Raw genomic sequence first — 17,195 nt, forward strand, 5'->3', positions numbered from 1 at the left:
TTTTGACAAAAACTATATTTTCAATGAAATTAAATATTTGCTGTCAAGGGCAAAGCCTCCCTTACTAAATAAAACAGAAAAGGGGGATTCCCAAATAATATTTGAATTTGACTTTGATGATAGCACATCAATGATGAATACTTTTTTTGTTCTGTTTTTGGTGTTATTATATAAAATTGCATTTTTTGCGCTAATTAAATTTATTTTTTGAATTTATTTTAAAACATATTACGAAAAATAAACTATTGCATAAAACTGCATTATTTGTTTACTTTAAATTTTCTTCAATTACCCAAAATAAGTGAATTTATTATCAATTTTGCTAATGATGAATACTTTTTTTGACCGCTGTACATAGTAGGGTGGGACGATTAGTATGGAAAGAAAAAAAACTTAATGGGCCCCTTCGCGTTTCTGGTACAGGGTAGTACTAAGCAACAAAGTCCACCAGACTATACGTCTACGGTCAAAATGGAGCCTCCAGATTTTTTTTGTATGATGACTTTTGTCACGTTTTTTTTTTTTTTGATAGTTTGGCCTTAACAGCCAATCCATTGAGATTTTCGATACAATACTAAGACAAAAATTGTAGCCAAGACAATAGTAAAGTACTCTCTAGTACTTCGCAAAAGCATTGGAACGCTCCTTCAGGCTGTTTTGGTCTAGTGAAAGTGCAAGTGATGAATACCTATGAACAACTGAAAATGGTGTCGACAGATCGGTGTACATGGCAGCTCTATCGAAATTTTGCCCAATTTTGACTATATTCGGCTCGGATATCAGTATGCATAGTACAACTCACCGCTCCAAATTTCAGCGAAATCGGATAATAAATGCAGCAATTATGGACTTAAGACTAAAAATCCGCAGATCGGTCTGCGTGGCAGCTCTATCGAAATTTTGGCAAATTTGGATCATATTCGGTTCGGACATCGGTAGGCATAGTGCAACTCACCGTTCCAAATTTCAGCGAAATAGGGTAATAAATATGGCAATTATGGGTTTAAGCTTAAAAATCGGCCGATTGGTCTTTATGGCAGCTATATTGAAATATAGTCTGATTTGGACCATATTCGGTTCGGACATCGGTAGGCATAAATTTCAGCGAAATCAGGTTATAAAGCCACATTTATTACCTGGTTTCGCTGAAATTTGGATCGGTTAGTTGTAAAGGGTGATTTTTTTGAGGTTAGGATTTTCATGCATTAGTATTTGACAGATCACATGAGATTTCAGACATGGTGTCAAAGAGAAAGATGCTCAGTATGCTTTGACATTTCATCATGAATAGACTTACTAACGAGCAACGCTTGCAAATCATTGAATTTTATTACCAAAATCAGTGTTCGGTTCGAAATGTGTTCAAATTTTGACAAATTTTGTTCAGCGATGAGGCTCATTTCTGGTTGAATGGCTACGTAAATAAGCAAAATTGCCGCATTTGGAGTGAAGAGCAACCAGAAGCCGTTCAAGAACTGCCCATGCATCCCGAAAAATGCACTGTTTGGTGTGGTTTGTACGCTGGTGGAATCATTGGACCGTATTTTTTCAAAGATGCTGTTGGACGCAACGTTACGGTGAATGAACACATTTCGAACCGAACACTGATTTTGGTAATAAAATTCAATGATTTGCAAGCGTTGCTCGTTAGTAAGTCTATTCATGATGAAATGTCAAAGCATACTGAGCATCTTTCTCTTTGACACCATGTCTGAAATCCCACGTGATCTGTTAAATACTAATGCATGAAAATCCTAACCTCAAAAAAATCACCCTTTACTATGCCTATTTTGACCGCTCTTTCCATACAAGTCTGACCATAGTGTGACGGTTTGAAAAGAAGCTCTCAATGGCGCTAACCCCTTGCTCCCTAGACCAGAGCGTGTTGGCAACTTACTGGAGAGAGAACAAACTTGGGGATTTTCCCCTTCAGATGTGTCTCCTCCCCCCCCCAACTCACCGCTTGAGAGTTTTTTTTAAATAAGTAAGTTTCTCTGGCGTACCCTTTATTTGGTTATAGCTGCCAAATAGAACGATCTCACGTTTAAGCTGACAAGATGATTTTGATACCCTTTACCATATAGTGGGGGTATACTAATTTCGTCATTCTGTTTGTAACGCCTCGAAATATGCGTCTGAGACTCCATTAAGTATATATATTCTTGATCATCATGTTATTTTAAGTCGATCTAGCCATGTCCATGCGTCCGTCCGTCTACTGTCGAAAGTACGCTAACTTTCGAAGGAGTAAAGCTAGCCGCTTGAAATTTTGCACAAATACTTTTTATTAATGGAGGTCGGTTGGGATTGTAAATGGGCCAAATCGATCCATGTTTTGATATAGCTGTCATATAAACCGATCTTGGGTCTTGACTTCTTGAGCCCCTAGAGGGCGCAATTCTCATCCGATTTGACTGAAGCTTTGCACGGGGTGTTTTGGTATCACTTCCAACAACTGCGCTAAGAATGATTCAAATCGGTCCATGTTTTAATATGGCTGCCATATAAACCGATCTTGGGTCTTGACTTCTTGAGCCCCAAGAGGGCGCAATTCTCATCCGATTTGGCTGGAATTTTGCATGAGGTGTTTTGTTATGACTTCCAATAACTTTGCTAAGTATGGCGCAAATCGGTACATAACCTGATATTGCTGCCATATAAACCGATCTGGGATCTTGATTTATTGAGCCTCTAGAGGGCGTAATTCCGATTTTGCATAAATTTTGTACAACGGCTTCTCTCATGATCTTCAGCATACGTGTCTAATATGGTCTGAATCGATCTATAGCTTTTTACAGCTCCCATGTAAACCGATCTCCCGATTTTGCTTCTTGAACCCCTACAAAGCGCAATTCTTATCCGAATGAATTGAAATATTACACAATGACTTCTACAATGTTCAGCATTCATTTATGGTCTGAATAGGACTATAACTTGATATAGCACAACAGTTCTATTCAATATTCTTTGTTTGCCTAAAAAGAGATATTGCACATAGAACTCGATAAATGTGGTCCATGGTGGAGGGTATATAAGATTCGGCCCGACCGAACTTAGCACGCTTTTACTTGTTTTTAACAGATTTTATTTCATTTGGGACCATTGAATGGTTCGGAACTGCCTACCTACATTTGTGGCAAAATTCATCCATAGTTGGGTGAACAAGTTGAGCCATTAAAGGCGCTTTTTTACCCACATTAAAATATATCCATGGTGTTGGGAATCTAAAGTTTGGCCAGCGTTTTTACTACCTTTCTCTCAAAAGAGAAGAGATTGTGCTATTAACTTTTACAGGAAAACAAGCATTGTACGGTTATCTATTCTTACAAACATTATCTAACAGTAGTTCACTGCACATGTAGTTTAGTTACCAAATCTGCATTTCATTACGTTTAGTTTCTAGCTTTTAGGAGATTTATGGATAATTTTCCATTTGGCATCGCAACTAAGTGGCAACTAAGGCTGCGCAACGCGTAAAAAAAAATGAGTGATGAATAACAAACATGTTTTAGAACAATCAAACAACCACAACCGAAAGACCTATGGTAAACAACAAAAACACAACTCTTGGCTGACCACTTAGTTGTTGTAGCCGGCGCATTAAGCCTACTTAACTAGATAGACGGACAAATACACAACATAGATTAGTAAGAAACTTAACGTTTCAGTGCAAACACAACGTCTGTTCATTTCGTCGGAAAAATACGTAAGTTTGATAAAAAAAAAAATTTACTCAACACCCACCCACCACCCCCCAACGACTGGAGACTCGTGCTGCAGGCGGTGCATTTCAAAAGACATTTTTGTCTGTCGTTTTTATTGATTCTATGTTGAAAATGATTTGTCTAAATATTATCGCATTTCTATATATAGTAGCAAAAAAACATGTCAATTTTAATGACAATAATGTTCAGTGATTTATAGGAAGTTGAAAGTTTTGTGAAGTTACCAAGCCACCCAATGAAAACTCAGTGCGTAGTAATTGTGGTCCCTGTTTTCGCAAAATTTGTGGAAATTGTTGTTTGCAATAAATAAAAAACAAGAAGGTTAACCAACCGGTTTTTATTTCATTTTCAATCTAAATTAGATTTTTTAATGAATGTGCAAAAAATGAAATGTTATGAAGAACTTTCGAGGAGAACTGAGTAGGTAGAAGTGTAAATGGTATAAAGAGATTGTAAGCGAGAGGGAGAGAGACAGAGAGAGCAATGTGAATTAAAATGCAAATCATGTGGCAAGAATGAAATTTGGTAGACGTTATGGATAAAATTGAACACCTGCATACGAGAGCAGCGAAAACAGTGTTTCTGTACAAAGTCAGTTGATTTAAAAAGGTCGTCAAATCTTTTCAGTAAAAAAATGCCATTGATATTTTCTTTTTGTTTAATATTATACTCTAATATTGAGTATTACAAATGGGCAATATTACTGGGTTGCCCAAAAAGTAATTGCGGATTTTTCATATAGTCGGTGTTGACAAATTTTTTCACAGCTTGTGACTCTGTAATTGCATTCTTTCTTCTGTCAGTTATCAGCTGTTACTTTTAGCTTGCTTTAGAAAAAAGGGTACAAAAAGTATATTTGATTAAAGTTCATTCTAAGTTTTATTAAAAATGCATTTACTTTCTTTTAAAAAATCCGCAATTACTTTTTGGGCAATCCAATAGTTCAGATTTATTTTACCTCCGTACTGTCAATTTTTTTTTTGAAAAACATTGATCGTCGCAACTAAAAGTCGACTTTTTTATACAGATTTAGAAATTTACGGTGGATACAAGAACTTTGGAAACTTAAATCATTAGGGCTGTTCGATTAAGATTTCTACAGCGGTCAAAAAAAGTATTCATCATTAGCAAAATTGATAATAAAGTCACTTATTTTGGGTAATTGAAGAAAATTTAAAGTAAACAAATAATGCAGTTTTATGCAATAGTTTATTTTTCGTAATATGTTTTAAAATAAATTCAAAAAATAAATTTAATTAGCGCAAAAAATGCAATTTTATATAATAACACCAAAAACAGAACAAAAAAAGTATTCATCATTGATGTGCTATCATCAAAGTCAAATTCAAATATTATTTGGGAATCCCCCTTTTCTGTTTTATTTAGTAAGGGAGGCTTTGCCCTTGACAGCAAATATTTAATTTCATTGAAAATATAGTTTTTGTCAAAATGGGTCGTAAGCAAAACGAGGTTTCTGATGAGGTAAAAGTTTTGATAATAAAACACCACAGGAATGGTTTAACTCAAAAAACTATCAGTGAAATATTAAATAGACCACGATCTACTATACAATCCATCATCAGAAAGTGGACAGAAACGAAAACTGTTGACAATAAACCAAGATCTGGTCGACCAAAAGCACTTTCAGTTGGAGATGTGCGTTGGCTAGTGCGGCAAGTTCAGAAAACTCCGAAGACAAATGCGACCATTCTTCGTAAAAACACTATGGAATATTTAGGGAAGGAAGTTACTACACAAACAATTCGAAATACACTCAAAAGGCATAGTTACAGAGGAAGAACTGCACGTAAGAAGCCCTTTATAAATAAAATAAACCGAGTGAAAAGGCTAAACTTCCCAAAAATGTATGTAAAACAGCCCGAATCATTTTGGAAAACAGTCATTTTTGCAGACGAGAGCAAGTTTAATCTTTTTGGGTGCGATGGAAAGGTCATAGTGTACAGAAAACCAAATACAGAGCTTGAAGAACGAAACACAGTTGCTACTGTAAAACATGGTGGAGGTGGTTTAATGGTTTGGGGGTGTATGGCGGCTTCAGGAGCGGGAAATCTTGAAATTATTAATGGAGTAATCATAAGTATTACGTTGACATTTTAAAGAGGAATTTAAAAGATAGTGCTGTAAAACTTGGGCTTGGTAATAACTTTCAATATTATCAAGATAATGACCCCAAACATTCTGCTTTAAATACCAAGATGTGGATGCTGTATAACTGCCCCAAAGTCATTAAAACTCCTCCTCAAAGTCCCGACTTGAACCCAATTGAACATCTTTGGGAACATCTCGAACGCAAATTGAGAACGCTCAATTTTTCGAGCAAGAGTCAAATGCAACAGGTGATAATGGAGGAATGGACTAATATAGACCAAAATATAACCGCTAAATTAGTCCAATCGATGTCAAACCGTTTAAAAGAAGTTATAAGACGCGGTGGTCGAATAACAAAGTATTAATTTTTTTAAATTGTGTTATTTATTTTTTTGTTTTTTTGCAATGATGAATACTTTTTTTGTTTAATTTTTTGTGTTCAGCTGTAAAATGGCCCTTTTTGTTCCAATAAATACTATTTTTTTCTTTAAAAACAATGAAATTGTGTACATATATATCACACAAGCACTACTGCATCATTAGTTTAATATGTTTTTATTCCAATTGTCTTTTGTAGACTTATTAAAAAAAAAAACATTGAATGATGAATACTTTTTTTGACCGCTGTATTACTTTTACTAAAATCATAAATATATCAATATAATATAATATACAAAGGCAACAACAATTAAATTTTCTTTAAACACAAAATATCAATTAACTCTTAACTAGAATCGAAATTTAAATTTTCTCCAAAACAAATTTTACCTGAAATTTTCCTTAAACACAAAATTCAATGAAATTCCATTTTTAGTGCTGGCTGCAGACCGTAGGGCTTTCTGTTTCTATTACTAATAATATCCTGAGGCTCGGGAGGATTAATGCCTCAAACGTCTTTGCTACTGGTGAGAGAAGGGAGATCGGTCTGTACGACTCCCCCAAACTCGGGTCATTTTCAGGCTTCAGTAGCTGGATCACTCTGCCCATTTTCCAGACATCGGGAACTATAAGAGTGTTCAAAGACAGGTTGAAGACAGTGGTAAGGTACTCAACTCCAGGTAAATCCAGATTTTTCAACATCGATGTAGATATTCCGTTGGCGCCCAACGCCTTGGATGATTTAGCTCCACGAATGGCATTCGTAACTTCGCCCACGGTAAATTGTGATGGCTGTTCATCGGCTCAGAGACCACGAATACGGCGAATGGCTCCACACCTTGCCCTGTCACTCTCGGGATGCACATTAAATTGATGGTCGAACAACCTGGCGCATCTCTTTGGATCCGACACGGTTACTTCGCCAAAAGTGACTGAGGTCCTGTCATTCCGTCTACCGGGCTTGCCTAAACCGGTGTCTAAGTTACATTGCTCCAAGTGTTCCAACCACAAATTCCGCTTATGTTCGTTGACTACCCTGTTTATTTCCAGATTCAGCTCGCTTATCCTGGGGTTGGTAGGGTCTATACAATGAATGCCATCACGCTCGTCTGCGAGTAACACTGCCGTGCCGGGAAATTGTGCCGCACTTGGGGTATTCGACCGGCTGCTGCGTTAATGATGTCTCGGAATTTCCTCTCGGCCACTAGCACATCCGAGGGGGGTGGCAGTTCACTGAAGCGGCGATTGGTATACTCTCTGAAGCCAGCCCAATCGGCCTTCTTCTGATTGATAAACGTCCGGCGTTAAGAGGTTATGAAGTCGGGTGATCGGTCGATGGTGGTCTGACCCCAAAGAGATGACGGCTTGCCAGGATACGTCACTAAAGAGATCAGGGGATACAATGGAAATGTCTGGCGAGCTGCTGCACCTTCTCGTAATCGTAATGGGGGCATCCTCATTTACCGTGCAAAACGTGGAGCCTTCAATCTGCTCTGCCAAAGTCATGCCACGCTGGTCGTTACCTAGGGGAGAATGTCATGAAGTGTGATGCGCATTAAAGTCCCCTAGAACCGGACAATTATGGTCAGATAGTAACCCACTTATGTCGGTGTTGTAAGCTTGGCCATTAATCGGGACACAGCCACAAACCGGCGGTATGTACACGTTGTATAGCTCTATCTCGGCAGTACCGGACCTGACTGCTATCCCCATGCACTCCATGTAGGGGTCACTAGTGCCAGGCGAGATGGGTCTATATTGCACGGAATGGTGTATCACGAAGGCCAATCCCCCACCTCCATTCCTTGAGCGATCCTTACGTAGCACATTGTATCCGTGACAACTGTGTAAGCTGCAGTCGTTGGTCAGCTTTGTCTCCTGGATCGCTGCGACCAATATATCCTTCCGACTCATGAAACCCACAATCTGATCGATCTTGCCACGGAGACCGTTGCAGTTTAGTTACAAAAATGATACATTTCCCGGCACTGGCCTGGCAATATTGGGGCTAAGATGCTGTTGCGTCTATTGGCGTACGGAGAAGGCGACGACGACGACGCTTGTAACCCACTGCTGGCTATGATCGCACAGCACCTTGCAACATATCCAGTATGACTATACTCCCGTAGTGAAGTGAGGCCAGAGCTAGATCGGAAATGTACCCACTCCATGCACCGGTAACACCTCACCGACACCGACCGATGATGAAGGCGGTTCTGGCAAACTGAACAGAACCAGAGTCCGGGGTTCTTTTCAATCCCATATTAAAAATCGGACAAAATAATGAATGGATGATTGTCTTTTCTTGTATCCTTTCTTGTAATATTGTAGTTAATGGCCCACCACCCAACTGGTGTGCCATTAACTCCCAGTCTACATGTGGTAGAGTCTGCAATTGAAATAAGCCGGTGTGAGTGCGAAACTCACCACTCGGTATTTGCACTGCTCTCATGCTTTTAATCGCAGAGTATATGCAGACAAAACATAGAGCGAGAGAAATAATATCAGCTGGCACACCATGCCATTAACTTAAAGCCAGTACGCAACTCAAACAAAATTTTCGTTGCCATTAGAAATGCATTGACAAATCCTAAGCGAAATGTTAGGTTTCGAAACCGTTCTCGAAAATTTCGTTTGCAGGTACGCAGCACAAATTAAATCTTCTTTGCGTAACAGGGTGACATAAGGAGCATTGGTGAATTTTTGCTGCCTCTTGCGAAATTTTCAATTGCAGTCAAGACATTTATGTCGCCACTGAGTAATAGTTGCTTAAAATGAGTATCTTGTAGTCTACACAACTATTTATATTCCAGTGGAGACATAAATGTCTTGGCAGCAACCGAAAATTTCACTAGAGGTGCAAACTGAACTTAAGACCCAAGTTCTGTCAAAAGGCAAAAGTTGTAGTTAAATAAAATTTTTGATACACCTATATAAATTGTTGGGATAAATTTTTATTATAGAAAAGATTTTAAGATTTCAAAAATACAAAAAAGTATTAAATTTTAGATAAACTTTAATAAACTAATTTGTAATTTTTTTATTTTTTTTTTTCACTGTACTTAGAATTTTGTATTTTTTTTTTGTGGTATTTCCAAAATGAGAAAATTTTGGTTTATTTTTTATATATATTTTTTTTTAAATTTTATAAGATCTGCAATTTTTAGAAGTTAATTTTTTTCATCATATCCTTTAAGTCATCTTTCCAGATTATCAATTTATCACCCAACTCATCAACATTTTCGGCGACTACATCTTTAGTTTTCGATGCATATTTGCTGACAGTTTTCCAAGTTTCGCTGCGTTCGACGTCATCGATGACCTCAACGATGGGCTCCAAAAGACTGCCACTTTGCTCCGCTGCCTTGGAGTAGTCAAAATCATTGCATATAAGGGCTTTAATTCTTTGCCAGAATCCTGCCTTTGTGGGTTTGGGAGTTGTTGTCGTTGTGCTGGTGGAGGTGGAGCCTGCGGAACTCCTTATCAAAACACTAAAGTCATTGAATAATCCTGCATCATCCATGTCCTTTTCAAAAACATCCTTTTTCCATAATATTTCAGTAGGCTTCTCATCTCCTAGATTGTAGGTATACTTCCTTTTGAGATCCCATAATTTGGGTGATTCCCCATCCAAGTCCAATAGAACATCATTCATGATTTCATTATTGAATGTGGTCTCACCTCTCATCGGTGCGGCCTGTACACCGAATTTGGCGAACGATAGGAGAATGAGAAGCAAAAGCATGGGATAATTCTGAAATTGTTGAGCAGGAATATTTCTATCAATTGGCTTTGGGTTTTCAAACTAGTTATGACGTTCTTTTCATTTATAGAAAAACAAATTTTTTCTTACCGTTTCCATATTTTTGTATGTTGCTCTTGCGTTTAAGGTAAGCTGCATGCGTCCCTTGCTGCAGTTGGCAAAATACTAAAGCAGACATTTTCAGGATATCTGAATTTTTATACAAAAAGATATTTGACAACATCTGCTCAGGGCTTTTCTGCTTAACCAAGGATTTTCCTGGGAAATATTTGCTCTCTATAAACATATTAAAATTCCATTTGTATGTATATCCAATGCAAAGCAATAAAAATTCCATTTTTTTGCCTCTCTTCCTCAGGTACCACTGGTTCTGGCCTTTATCAGTCTACCTGCGAAGCGAAAATGGTTGATGACTACACTGATCCGGTGGCCGTGTGCAATGTCGGCGATTTGCAGGAGCACGAAATGAAACAATTCCAATTCAACGAAAACACCAAGGTGTTGGTCGTGAAGCAAAAGGATCAAATCAAAGCCATTGGCAATAAGTGCACTCATTATGGGGCTCCTCTGCACACGGGCGTCTTGGGAGATGGCCGCGTGCGTTGTCCTTGGCATGGCGCTTGCTTCAGCATCGATAGTGGTGATATTGAAGATTTTCCTGGTCTCGATTCATTGCCTTGCTACAAGGTGGAGGTGAAATCTGATGGTCAGGTTATGGTAAGGGCCAAGCGTAAGGATTTGGAGAATACGCGGCGTTTAAAGGACATGGTCAAGCGGGATCCTAAAGATAATCGTTGCTACGTAGTGGTTGGCGGTGGTCCTGCAGGAGCTGTTTGTGCCGAAACATTGCGTCAAGAAGGTTTTACCGGCCGCCTGGTCATGGTGTGCAAGGAACAGTATTTACCCTATGATCGTGTTAAGGTTTCCAAAGCCAGCGATGTTCAAATTGAGACTTTACAATTCCGCAAGCCTCAATTCTATGAGGAATACGATATAGAAACCCTCATGGGTGTGGCTGCCACCAAACTGAGTTGCGAGGAGAAGATCCTGTATCTTTCGAATAATACCACAGTGACATATGATAAAATCTTCATAGCAACTGGTTGTTCGGCCAGCAAGCCTTCAATTAAGGGTTCGAATCTAAAGGGTGTCATGGTCGTACGCGAGTATGATGATCTAAAGGAGATCAATAAACTTATTACACCAGAGAGTAATTTGGTGTGTTTGGGTTCGAGCTTCATAGCCCTGGAGGCAGCACAGAGTTGGGGTAAAAAAGCCAAATGTGTAAGTGTGCAGTTTCAAAAAAAAACAAAAACAAATATTTAAAAAACAAATCAAAATACATTTCTTGGAAATTTTGTACTTATAGAACATTTCATGGCAATTCCATGGAAATATCATAGAAATTTTGTCTTTAGTGAAAATTTCATGGAAATTTTGTCTTTAGAGAAAATTTCATGGAAATTTTGTCTTTAGAGAAAATTTCATGAAAATTTTGTCTTTAGAGAAAATTTCATGGAAATTTTGTCTTTAAAGAAAATTTCATGGAAATTTTGTCTTTAGAGAAAATTTCATGGAAATTTTGTCTTTAGAGAAAATTTCATGGAAATTTTGTCTTTAGAGAAAATTTCATGGAAATTTTGTCTTTAGAGAAAATTTCATGGAAATTTTGTCTTTAGAGAAAATTTCATGGAAATTTTGTCTTTAGAGAAAATTTCATGGAAATTTTGTCTTTAGAGAAAATTTCATGGAAATTTTGTCTTTAGAGAAAATTTCATGGAAATTTTGTCTTTAGAGAAAATTTCATGGAAATTTTGTCTTTAGAGAAAATTTCATGGAAATTTTGTCTTTAGAGAAAATTTCATGGAAATTTTGTCTTTAGAGAAAATTTCATGAAAACTTAGTCTTTAGAGAAAATTTAATGGAAAAATGTCACAGAAATTCACTCAGTATTTGTGCTAAAGACGGTGCCACCCATGTAGGCCACCGTAGCGCAGAGGTTAGCATACCCGCCTATGACGCTGAACACCTGGGTTCGATTCCTGGCGAGACCTTCAGAAAAAATTTTCAACGGTTGTTTTCCCATCCTAATGCTGGCAACATTTATGAGGTACTATGAGGAATGTTATGTAAAAATTCTCTAAAGAGGTGTCGCACTGCGGCACGCCGTTCGGACTCGGCTATAAAAAGGAGGCGTCTGGCGTTCGAAGCCATCAATACAACTTCCAACAGATGCACTGAATTATGTGTACTACGAAAGAAGTGTAATTGCCACAGAAAAAAGTCTGTCATTACACAAAAATACATGAATTGGGAAAAGTGCAGATAATAGACAGGGTTGTCGAGCGTAGTTAATGTGGTAATTGTATCATAGATGCGGTTTCGCAATTAATACGATTCAAATACAACATACCAACGCACGACCCTTGAAGCAATCACACCTAGTATGGTTGAAAAGTCTTCTAACCAAAGACGAAACGCGTCCCATAGTGGTTGGTGTGTGTTGCTTTCTTTGGTTTTCCTTTTCCATTTGCAATCTCTGTTCATTAAGCTCGCCTCGAAAGAGAAACAAACAAAAATTGTAAAATTTAATGATCTTCGCCCTAACAAGCAAAAAACTTGAAAAATGAGCTTAAACTTGAATCGGACTGCACTCATTGATATGTGAGAAGTTTGCCCCTGTTTCTTAGTAAAATGTTCATGGGCAAAATTTGCGTTTGCCGGCCGGCCTCTCACTAAGAATCTCCGCTCGATACCGCTGATTGTCCGCGACTGCGGTTGCAGCGACTTCGTATGGAGCATTCCACTATTCGCAACCTGTGGACACGTCCGGTAGCTCGCAGCTAAGCTTCTCGTGACAGCAATGAACACCACACAGATCGGACCTCAATGTTCCAGCTTGTGTGGTGCTCACAGCTATTCCTGGGGGGTGTGACAAGTGATAGCATGTGGGGAAGATGATGAGGAGTTGGAACATTTCCTATTCATTGCCCGGCTTTTGCGGCTAACAAATACCGGCACTTAAGTGGGGCCATGACGCTGAACGCCTGGGTTCGAAACCTGGCAAGACCATCAGAAAACAAATTTTGAAAGTAGCACGGAATTCCTAACTTAGATTTTCTTTTTCGAGGTTATTATGTTAGTATTAAGAGCTCACAACAAGCCGAATACCATAGTGGCATGGGGCAGATTAATATCAGCACCCTCTTTTCAACCTAACCTAACCTAGAGAAAATTTCCTATTCCAAGCCAAATTAAGAACAACCCTGACACATTATTTCCTCTTACATGGCCTTGTTGTTTTGCATAACTAATTTTTATAAATTTCTTCTCCTTTAGGCTACTCTAATCTCACGCACTGAATTCCCTTTGATGGCCACCTTTGGAGCGGTAGTGGGTGAACGTGTTTTGCGTTTATACAAAGACCAGGGCATTCATACCGTCATGAACAGTGGCATTGTGGAGATATTGGGTGATGATAACAACAACGTTACCGATGTTATACTCAAGGATGGTACGAAATTACCCTGTGACATACTCATCATGGGCACCGGTTCCAAATTCAACACAGACTTCCTTATTGGCTCTGGTCTGCCATTGAATCACAATGGTTCGATTGACACCGATCTGTATCTCAAGACATTGGTCGATGATGTCTATGTGGGTGGTGATATTGCCAATGCCCCAGTGTACTCGCACAACCAGGAACGTGCCGCCATTGGCCATTATCAATTGGCGCAGTATCATGGCCGCATTGCCGCCCTCAATATGGTGGGCAAAACCACCGAGGAGTTACGTGCTGTGCCTTTCTTCTTTACCATGTTATTTGGCAAGGGTTTCCGTTATTCCGGATATGGAAAGTATAACGATGTTGTCATCGAAGGAGATTTGGACAATTTGAAATTTGTTGCCTATTTCTTGGATGGAGATGATAAAGTTGTTGCTGTTGCTTCGTGTGGTCGTGATCCCATTGTTGCTCAATTTGCAGAATTGCAAAGTCAAGGAAAAACGCTGCATCGCAAAGATTTGGAGGATCCAAGTGATCCGGTGGCTTGGACCAAGAAATTGAAGCTTGTGGGCAAATGTATTTAAATTTTCATAGTTTTTAAGGCTTCTCTGTGTATGTTTGACTGTATGTGATGCGTTTTGTAAAATGTTAACCAACTGCTTTGTTTGAACGAAAAACTATTCTACATTTATATGTATAAAAATAAAATATATATATTATTTATATTAAATTACCTATCTATTATATTTTGTACAATTTTAAATTTAGTTGTCAATAAAATTGATTTGCGAATAATATGGGTAACTGAATTTTGTTAAACCAAATTTCGAAAAAGTTTATGTGATTCCAAAGAAGTTGCTTCCAAAAAATCAATATAAACTGCTGTCTCTTCCCTATTTAACCTCATTCGTGCATATAAAAGACTAGCTAGGGAGGGCCTGCTCTGCTGCGCCTTCTTTTACTTTATATGGAACAAAACTATCTTTGCAAATTTATTTTCGACAATTAGAGGGCTTTTAATAAAATACCATACTACGAAAAATAGAATATGTATATCGCTTGACTAATAGCATAACAATATAAATGCCTTTATCTGAATCCCGTATTATCTTTATTGTACTTAGAATTCGCTCGAAGGGTTTAGGGTCATTTAAGTTTGGATGTTAGATGTACTCTACTCTTAAAATACACTATTTTGAGTCCGATATTCCCATGGGGATTTTACGAGTGTGAAGGCGATTGGTGGGTTTAGGGGGTGGTGTGAACCCCCAGTGGGACTCTCGAAAGTGGGTATGAAATCCCCATGGAAATATAATTTGAGTCCCATATTGCCACGATCGGTAAATCATGACCTTGAAAAAAATATAAACATAGTGCTCTTCTTTCAAATACCATTTGTTTAAACCCAATATTGCCATTGGTTTAAGGGAAGTTTATGGGATGAAGCGTCCCCCCAACAATTGGCCTCAAAATTGGTTATCAAATTCGTTTTCTAATCTCAAATTCTTTTCGTTTGAGACACATATTGGCATGGCCGGTAAATTTGTACTCACTTTTTGGGGGCGTTTTGGGGAAGGGGCGGTGCCCCAAATACATGGTCCCACATTTGGTTATCACAATCGTATTCTATTCCCAAATACCTTTATTTGAGTCCAATATTTCGATAGTCAGTAAATAATAGCTGTTTGTGGGGTGTTTTGGTAAAGGGGTAGAACCCCAGCAAAATGGTCTCGAACGTGGATATCAATTTCGTGCTCTACTCCCCAAACTCCGTTCATTTGACATGGTTTGTAAAAATATACGTTTAAGGGGTGTTTTGGGGAGCGATTGGTACCCCAAACACTGAGTAATGAAAATATATCAGTATCGTGCTCTACTCTTAAAATACCTTTCATTTGAGTCCCAAATTGCCATGGTCGATAAATATGTCCGATTTAGGGGTGTTTTGGGGGTTGGTGTGGTCTCCCAAACACTTGGTCCGAAAATAAGATATCAAATATATTTTCTAATCTTAAATACCTTTAGATATCGCATTCGTATTCTACACTCAAATACCTTTTATTTGAGCCCCATATTGCCATGATCAGTAAATAAGTCCTGTTTGGGGAGTGTTTTGGGGAAGGGGTGCACTCCAGGAACTTGGTCCCAGATTTGGATGTCAAATTCGTATTCTACTCGCAAATACCTTTCATTTGAGTCCGATATTGCAATGGTCGGTAAATATCTCCGATTTAGGGGTGTTTTGGGGGTTGGGGTGGTCTCCCAAACACTTGGTCCGAAAATTAGATATCAAATATATTTTCTAATCTTAAATACCTTTCATTTGAGTCCCATATTGTTGTGATTGGTCTATATATATATATTTGGTAGGATTTGGGGTGGGGCGTCCCGCCTAGGTACCCCATCCGGAATTTGAATACCAAAATTTTATTTTTAGGTTACTATAAGAGATCACACAAAATTTCGTTTAAATCGCACCTCCACCATCTCCGAGATCTGGCGTTTCTGAAAATTAGGGTAAGGGGGAGGGTCCGCCCCCCCTTCAGAAATCAAAAAATGTAGTAACCTATTTTCAATGCGGGATTATTATGCACCATCTGTGAAAATTTCAAGAAAATCGGTTCAGCCGTTTTTGAGCCTATGCGGAACAGACAAACAAACAAACACAAATTTTTATATTTAAGATTCTGGGAAAGGTGGAGTACACTCAGCTTAGAGCATCTTATTGCGGAAAACGACCTTCAGCACGTCAACAAGAAAGGACTGCCGTTTTTAATACGATAACAGCGCGAACGGACGGTCAAATGTCTCGCGTCACATATAGGGGAACTGAGGAAGCCAAACCACAAAGTGCTGTCCCCACTGGTCATTGCAACGTTAGGTTATTTCTGCAGGGTATGTGGTGTCGAGGAGAAGTTTGAGACAGTGGAGCACCTTCTGTGTCATTGCCCTCACATTATTATGATTGAATACCTCTATTAATGTCTGAATGCCCTCCAGCCACATTTCACTCTTCTTCTTCTAGACTACTGTAGATGCCAGAAGTTTTTGGATGGGCTAAGCTCTGACTAATGAGAGGTCCTCTCTTAGTTTTTGTCTAGCGCGATGGATTCCCCTTTCATTAATTTTTCGTTAAACTTGAGCGCAAAAATACAGGATGACTTTAAGCACCACACAGCTAGGTTGAAACTTTGAGCTCCATTCTAAGTGGTGTTCATCGTCATCACGAGAAGATCAGCTGAGAGCTGCTTCGCAGAAGTAGCTGCAACTGCAATCGCGTACAATCAGCGATATGGAGTCTCAGTGATACGGCGGGCGGCACCGTCTCTTGCTTAAATACCATGTGTGTCTATATTACTCGATATGACAAGGGGAATTATTGGCGCCTTGAAGTACCTAAAGGCCATCATGTTTCCGCGGCGATCGTTTCTATGGAACGACCTTGCTCACCCATAGGAGCTTGACAAGGATCGATACGTCCACATATGGAAGAAAGCCCATTGGAGTTCCATCAGAGAATACACCTATGCTTCGGTGAACTACCGTCTATCTTAGATGTGCAAGTTGCTGAGAAGAAATTCTGAAATATAGTTAACACAGCAGCCGATCGCTTTATACCAGTCGATCGAATACGGTACAGATACAGATAGCAGAACTCGCTGACAAGTGTGATGTCATCCGTTGCGCCGATCCTGCGGTCCTCAGTAACAGG

At 38.8% G+C, this 17,195-nt stretch overlaps 3 protein-coding genes across 11 annotated transcripts in view; 1 reads left to right on the top strand and 2 right to left on the bottom strand.

The window, feature by feature from the left end:
* LOC106086461 (apoptosis-inducing factor 3) overlaps positions 1 to 14,280 on the top strand; it is a 42,077-nt gene extending 27,797 nt beyond the window's left edge. For 6 of the 9 annotated variants that reach the window (XM_059368349.1, XM_059368348.1, XM_013251144.2 and 3 more), the window contains exons 3-4: positions 10,334 to 11,259; positions 13,315 to 14,280. In XM_059368349.1, coding sequence (XP_059224332.1) covers positions 10,334 to 11,259; positions 13,315 to 14,067 — 1,679 coding nt within the window. In that variant the 3' untranslated portion in view covers positions 14,068 to 14,280. Of the gene's footprint in view, positions 1 to 3,604; positions 3,707 to 10,018; positions 10,103 to 10,198; positions 10,277 to 10,333; positions 11,260 to 13,314 lie in introns of those variants that run through there. The other 3 variants (XM_013251145.2, XM_013251146.2, XM_013251147.2) reach the window with 3 other exon arrangements.
* Positions 1 to 17,195, bottom strand: part of LOC131997388 (general odorant-binding protein 28a-like) — a 91,721-nt gene that overhangs the window by 51,341 nt on the left and 23,185 nt on the right. The gene's annotated exons all lie outside the window — the stretch shown is intronic.
* On the bottom strand, positions 9,291 to 10,187 carry LOC106086463 (uncharacterized). Its single transcript, XM_013251151.2, has 2 exons — positions 10,066 to 10,187; positions 9,291 to 9,966 (listed from the first exon to the last, which is right to left on the bottom strand). The coding sequence occupies exons 1-2, from the start codon at positions 10,111 to 10,113 to the stop codon at positions 9,376 to 9,378; spliced, it is 639 nt and encodes a 212-aa protein (XP_013106605.2). The 5' UTR covers positions 10,114 to 10,187; the 3' UTR covers positions 9,291 to 9,375.

The sequence above is a fragment of the Stomoxys calcitrans genome, chromosome 4, assembly GCF_963082655.1.
Source record: "Stomoxys calcitrans chromosome 4, idStoCalc2.1, whole genome shotgun sequence".
NCBI lineage: Eukaryota > Metazoa > Arthropoda > Insecta > Diptera > Muscidae > Stomoxys > Stomoxys calcitrans.

Bases quoted from the DNA above. Each gene is read 5' to 3' on its own strand.
- LOC106086463 (XM_013251151.2), bottom strand. From the start codon at position 10,113: ATGCAGCTTACCTTAAACGCAAGAGCAACATACAAAAATATGGAAACG. The intron at 9,967-10,065 runs GTAAGAAAAAAT...CAACAATTTCAG, and splicing joins CATACAAAAATATGGAAACG to AATTATCCCATGCTTTTGCT.